At 32.4% G+C, this 6,888-nt stretch overlaps 1 protein-coding gene across 1 annotated transcript; it reads left to right on the top strand.

Annotated features, from left to right (window-relative positions):
* The first annotated feature begins 3,176 nt into the window (after nt 1–3,176).
* On the top strand, nt 3,177–6,687 carry LOC110637269 (bZIP transcription factor 17). The gene is made up of 2 exons (XM_021787309.2): nt 3,177–5,145; nt 6,028–6,687. The coding sequence occupies exons 1-2, from the start codon at nt 3,285–3,287 to the stop codon at nt 6,462–6,464; spliced, it is 2,298 nt and encodes a 765-aa protein (XP_021643001.1). The 5' UTR covers nt 3,177–3,284; the 3' UTR covers nt 6,465–6,687.
* The last annotated feature ends 201 nt before the right edge of the window (nt 6,688–6,888 follow it).

A 6,888-nucleotide genomic window follows, 5' to 3' on the forward strand; every position in this document is an offset into this window, starting at 1 on the left:
AGAAGAAAATTTTTGAATTCAATGTTTTAATCTAATAATTTTCATGCTTTCGCTCCTTCAATTGGTATCAGCGCCACTATATTTGCCATTTAGATTGTTTAATATCTGATTTAATTGTGTGATTTGATCAAAAGTTGATTGATTCATTGTTGGTTGCAAAGAATAGGTGGCGGTATGATTATGAGCACCATTGGTGCGCATGGTTTGGTTCATTCAACCATGCGCATGGATTTTGGGCTTGAATGTGGGCTTATTTTTAAGGCCCATAATTAGGCTCATGACTAATTAAAATGTTTAATTAGGAGTTTTAATCACATAATTAAATTTTGATTCAAATATGAAATTTTAAATTTGTTTGAATCATATTCAAATCTGGATTTTTAAGTTGAATATGAGGTATTCAATTTAATTTTAGCATGTATGTTTTATTTAATTGTTAAAATGGTGATATGATGGATGATTATGGACAATAAAAGACCAATGTGATTGGATTTATTTCTTTATGTTTATTTGGGTTGTAAATTAATTAATTTATTTTAGTGGTATATAATATAAAGGTTGTAATATTTTTGAGTTGTAATTTCATTTATTTGGTTCTTGTATTTGCCTTGGTATGCCAAGGATTACTATGTAATTGGATTGCAAGAAGATCAAGGAGGTCAAGATCATTGGTGGGACCAGTAAGAGGAATTCAAAATCAAGTGTTGATTATGTACTCCTTCAGTAACTCTTGTAATATGAATGAATGAAATGCACTTAGGAATGCCCTGGTTCAATTCTTGGTGGCCCATAATTGAATCCCTTAGAAAGTTCATGATCATACCATATTTATATGTTTATTCATAAATGCATGAGATGTATGGAAATGTATGCAAGTATATGATATATGCATGCTAATTGGATAATGTGCAAAGTGAGACTATAATAGTAATTAGTCCGATCACAAAATCTTCTAAACAAATGATTAAGTTGGAAATTGTATAATTAAAGATAATTATATCATGAGCTCTCCATTGAGGCAATTATTTTAAGAAATTTTAAATACTTACATATGATGTAATTAATTTAAGAGATTTTCTTAAGAATAATTGTTAAGTATGAGATGTTGTAAATATGTAAATGGTTTGGTGGTCAATAATGGATGTGCCTGAGAACATTAAAATTATTTACATGTTTACTGGCTTAATGGGATCAACTTAACTAATGCAATATAAGTTAATAATGGATGTGCCTAAGTTTTGAGCATTAAGGGCTAAGTAAAAAGAAGTGCTTATTTCAAAAAATCGAGACCCCTTAGCTGGCCCAGAGTTAGGCCCATGAGATGAGGCCACCTTGTCTTGCTCAAAATCGACAGCTTCCCGCCATTTATTCAAAGTCGGAGCATTCGCTTAATTCCCGTGTCAGAGCGGAAGCGGAACCAAAGACCAAGACCAAATCCAAGTGATAACCCATGATTCGCAAAGAAGTTTCCAAACACGCGTTTTTCTCAAAAGGATATCATTAACAACGTCACATGGATTTTGCACTTCCTTGCTCTTCTATCACACGTGCCTTTAATTCGCTTATATTTAATTTTGAAATTGGTAAAAAAAAATATTTCCAAAATTCAAGATATAAGTGTAAATTTTAATCCAATAAGGAAGTTTACTATTTTCTTACAACAATTACATGTGGTTATTGAAAAATAGAAATTCGAAGGCCAAATATGAGGATAATATATATATAATCGGATATAGTAATTATAATTTTATTTTCCTAAAAAAATAAATTTAATAATTTTAAATTTAGATGTTATAAAAGTTGCATAAAATTAATTAATTTATTATTTTAATTATATAAATACTTTAATTGTAAATATATAATTTTTATAATAAATATTTAATTCAAAAAAATATGAACTCATTTACAAATTAAAAATAAAGTATTCATATTTTGATCATAAATAATAATTCTAAAATTTTACATAAAAGACGTAATTATTACAAATTTATTTTTATGTGAAATTAAGACTAGTCATTATCTTATATTAAAATTTGTTAATTCATTATTTTGATTAGATAAATCATAATTAATTTTGTATAATATAAATAGATTTCAAAAATATTTGACTCAATTTTTTATAAGTCAAAATTTATGCCCATTCGTTATATAAAAGTCGACTTTTTTTTTTATCTGTTTTAAGTTATAAATTACTTTCTTTCAGAAATAATATTTTATTTATTAGTTTATTAATATATTTTTGATAAATTATTATTTGGTTATTACTAATTACTTAATTTTTATATTTTAAAAAATATATTATTTAATATTATATTTTATTTTTATTAAATTATTTAGCTCCTCTGTCAATTTTTTCATTAGTTAATACTGATCAAACTACTATTTAGTCTCTTTATTTCAATGAAATTAATTATTTAATTCTTATATTTTTAAAAAATATATTAATTAGTCTTTATAATTTGATTTCTTAATTATTTAATTCTATAATTATTTTTTATATCTAAACTACATAATCATCTCTCTCTTATTTCTTTTTTAATGTTTCTTTCTCATTCACTTATTTCTTTCTCTTCATGTTTCTTTTCCTTTACATTCATACTCTTCTTTCCCTCATTCTCTTTTTATTTCTTTTATTGATAAAAATAATATAAATTATTTATATAAAAAAATTAATAAATTGTCTTAAATTTTTAAGTAATCAAGAAAAATTATTTTATTATAGAGAAAATATAAAAATAATGTCTAAAAAATTGAAATTCTTATTTTTTAATGTAAAATTAGATTTAATATGCACATAGCAAAAATTTTATTTTTATTTGAAAATTTATTTTTTAAAATATTATAATTTTTAAAATATATGTACTAACTAACTAGTTTCACTAAAATAAAGAAACTAAATAATAATAATTTTTTTTAAAATATACTCATTAATTAATTAATTTTTTTAAAATAAATATATTAAATAATAATTTAAATAGTATAAATAATAAAAAATTTTATAAAAAAATTAAATAATTTAATGAAGCTAAAATGAAATGGTAAGTAGTTTTCCAAAAATTTGTTAATTTAATTATATTAATTGTATATTTTTTGAAATATATAAAAAAGTTATAAATATATAAAATGTAATCCATTAGGCGCGTGCTTCACGCTCCAACTGAAAGTACAAAATTGCAACAAATTCTCTGATAATCTTACAGGAAGCCGTGTGGAAGGAAGACCCCTAAAGTCTTCCTCTTCAAAACCCTCCACTTCTCAAAACCTAACCGGTAACCACCTCTACAATGGGCGTAGGCGACACTATCCTCGCCGTTCATCCACCGCCACCAACGGATTCTAATCATTCCATAGATGATTTCGATTCCCTCCCAATCCCTCCCCTCGATCCCTTGTTCCTCTCTGCGCAAAATTCCTCATCCACCACCATGTCTGGAGGGGAAAACCTTGTCTCCGATTTACCCTTTTCCCTTGACGATAGTTACGATTTTGACATCACCTTCCACGATCTCGACAGCTTCTACTTTCCCTCCGAGAACGAGCACTTCTCTATCCCCAACCACGACGTTTCTCTTCAATCGGGTCCTATCGATGGTTTTGTTGATGGTTTCACAGTCCATGAGGCGAAATCTGATTGGCTTGAGTCGGGGAGCTCTGGAATTTGTGGCAATCATGGTTCTGATGTTTCTAAGTATTTGAATTGCTCGCTCTCGGAGTCTAGAAGTTGTAATTCGGCCGATCTAAGCTGCAATTCTGATAGGGGGTCGAATTTTGCCTCGCCGATATCTTCTCAGGGCTCCGGAAATGGTGGTGCGGGTGTATCTGAAGCCATGAATGCTCCTTCTCCTGATTCCGGTGCATTTTTGGTTGATCAGAAGATCAAACTCGAAGGAGTAAATGCCAAAAGTGGTGGCTTACCAAAGAGAAAGAAAGAGACCACTAGCGAGGATGTTAATGGCGAAACAAGAAATCTAAAGTACCTAAGGTCAGAGAATGCCGACCCATATTTGAAGGCAAATTCTCTGTGTGGTAATTTTGTTGAATTGAGTGAAGAGGAGGAGAAAAGGAGGGCAAGGCTGATGAGAAATCGAGAGAGCGCGCAGCTTTCAAGGCAGAGAAAGAAGCATTACGTGGAGGAGCTGGAAGACAAGGTGAGAACTATGCATTTAACCATTGCGGAATTAAATAGTAAAATTTCATTTTTTATGGCTGAAAATACTAGTTTGAAGCAGCAGTTGAGTGGCAATGGTTTGTGTCCTTCTCCTTTGTATCCACCAATGGCTCCCATGCCATATTCGTGGGTGCCGTGTGCCCCTTATGTTGTTAAGCCGCCAGGGTCTCAGGTGCACTTGGTTCCAATCCCTAGATTGAAGACTCAGCAGCCTGTGTCAGCTGTGAAAGCTAAAAAGGCAGAGGCTAAGAAAGCTGAAGTTAAGACTAAGAAGGTTGCTAGTGTTAGTTTTTTAGGTTTGTTATTTTTCATTTTGTTGTTTGGTGGATTGGTGCCAATTGTGAATGTTAAGTTTGGAGGAGTCAAGGAGAATGGTGCTAATGGGTTCGGTTTTGTTAGTGAGAAGTTTTATGATCAGCAGAGAGGCAGGGTCTTTGGAGCTCACGGGCATTCAAATGAGTCCCATGAGAGTATGGCTGTTGAGTTTTCTAATGGGAATTTACATGTTGGTAGTAGAATACAGTGTGGGAGAGGCAGTGATGGATGTTTGGCGTATGATGTGGAGATGAAAGGAGGCTTGGAGCATCTACCAGACTCAGACAAATTTACCCAACTTGCTAATGCTAGTAATAAGCCGCTTGCAGCATCTTTGTTTGTGCCAAGGAATGATGAGCTTGTCAAGATTGATGGTAACTTGATAATTCATTCTGTTCTGGCCAGTGAGGCAGCTATGGCCTCACATGAGGATCCTGAAGTAAATAAAAATAAGGAGACGGGTTTGGCAATCCCAATAGACTTATTTCCAGCCCTTGCCTTCCCTGATGTTGGAACCAATAGAGGGAGGCATTCTCACTTATATCCGACTGCTAAAGAGCCACAGAAGGCCCTTACTTCTGCTTCTTCTGATACTCCAAAGGATAAAAAGTCATCTGCAGCTGATGGTAAACTCCAACAGTGGTTCCATGAAGGCCTTGCTGGTAATTATTCTAATATGGTCTTCATTTTATACATTTCATTTGCTTATTTAGGCTGCTGAGTGCTGACTCAGAATTAGCCTGCTCTATTCCTCCATTGAAATTTGACATTATATTTTTCACATTAGCACTTTTCCTCTTTTATTTTAATAATGTCCATCATTACATTAGCACTATTGTTAGAAGAGGTGGTGATCAAAATGTTTGCAAATCTTGGTTGACCAGGGGCCACACCTTGTGTCAAGTTTAGTCATTTAATTAGTATCATTGTCACTTGGTAGTTGTTGTGAGTTATCCTTGTTGGAATATATGCATTATCCTAGTTTATAGATGAAACTTACTTTTGAATACTGGAAAATATATTGAGGGTCTGAGTTGAGATGAGTTTTAATATGCTCATGTTCAACTCATTTGTGAAATGAGCTTAAAGCCTTAAACTAAGGCTTAAATTTGACTCATTTATTAAATGATCAAAGTTTAGCCGAGTGTAAAATTGTTGAATTAAGGGCATTTAGTATACCTAAGTAGTAAATGAAACCATTCTAAAATTTATTCAGAAAGATATTTTTTTAGAATATCAATATACTTGATTATATTTGTGCATTTTTTTATTATGATAAATTATGTAGCCTCTACTGGTACAAATATAACAAATATAGGAGCTCCAAGGCAATGTACTTGTAATTATTTGGTTTAATCAACTGAAATTTGGATGGCGAGATAAGTTTTTCAAATTTGCTCTTAACTGTCTTTGTGTGTGTGATTGAAATATTTTTTCTGTTAAAAAAAATTTGAGGAGCCTGAAGGTCATTTTGTACTCTTAACTTCAGTGCTTATATCTAATACTTCACTAACTGCTTTTGGTTATTTTTTGTTTCATTGCAGGGCCAATGTTAAGTTCTGGCATGTGCAAGGAAGTGTTCCAGTTTGATGCCTCACCATCTCCAGGAGCTATTATTCCCGCTTCCCCAGTTACAAATATTACGGCAAAGCACCAGCAGAATGCTACACACCACAACAAGGGGAAAAACAGAAGGATTCTCCGAGGTCTTCCAATTCCCCTACCAGGTTCTGACCTGAATATTACTGGGGAACGTGTTGGAAATTCTCAAAAAGACAACTTCCAAGGTAATAAATCTGTCTCGCCCATGGTTGTCTCTGTGCTTGTTGATCCCAGAGAGGCTGGCGACAGCGAGGTTGATGGCGTGATTACACCCAAATCCATTTCTCGGATTTTTGTAGTTGTGCTCTTAGACAGTGTGAAGTATGTTACTTATTCATGTGTGCTTCCACGCTCTGGTCCTCATTTAGTGACAACCTGAGAGGAACGGAAACAGTTGGAGTCACGGATTGAAAAACCCAACCCAAATTTAGCTCCCAGTTTTGTATATATAACAGAGTAATAAGTAGCTCTAATAACAATGTTAACCTCCTAATGTACTTCCAACTTTCCTTGCCATCAGAATGTTAACCTGTCGAGAGTCGTACTGTTATTATAATATCTTTAAAATTGTAATGTTTCTAAAATATGGCTTGGATTCGGAATGGTCTGTTGTCCTTGAAATGTGTGCACGGGTACGAATGGGTATTTTTTGGTTCAAATTGAAATCGAATTATTGAATTATTTCTGCATGATTCGCTGTGTTTTTAAGTTTCAAACCTTAAGACACAATTTATTTGTAAACGGGTAAATTATTATCGTCTCTCGAGTTGTGTGACAATGAACAATTTCTGTATCTCTAATTT

The sequence above is a fragment of the Hevea brasiliensis genome, chromosome 3, assembly GCF_030052815.1.
Source record: "Hevea brasiliensis isolate MT/VB/25A 57/8 chromosome 3, ASM3005281v1, whole genome shotgun sequence".
NCBI lineage: Eukaryota > Viridiplantae > Streptophyta > Magnoliopsida > Malpighiales > Euphorbiaceae > Hevea > Hevea brasiliensis.

Excerpts from the sequence above, each read along its gene's own strand:
- LOC110637269 (XM_021787309.2), top strand. The coding sequence starts at position 3,285 with ATGGGCGTAGGCGACACTATCCTCGCCGTTCATCCACCGCCACCAACG. Across the intron at positions 5,146-6,027 it reads GTTCCATGAAGGCCTTGCTG|GGCCAATGTTAAGTTCTGGC; the intron begins GTAATTATTCTA and ends GTTTCATTGCAG.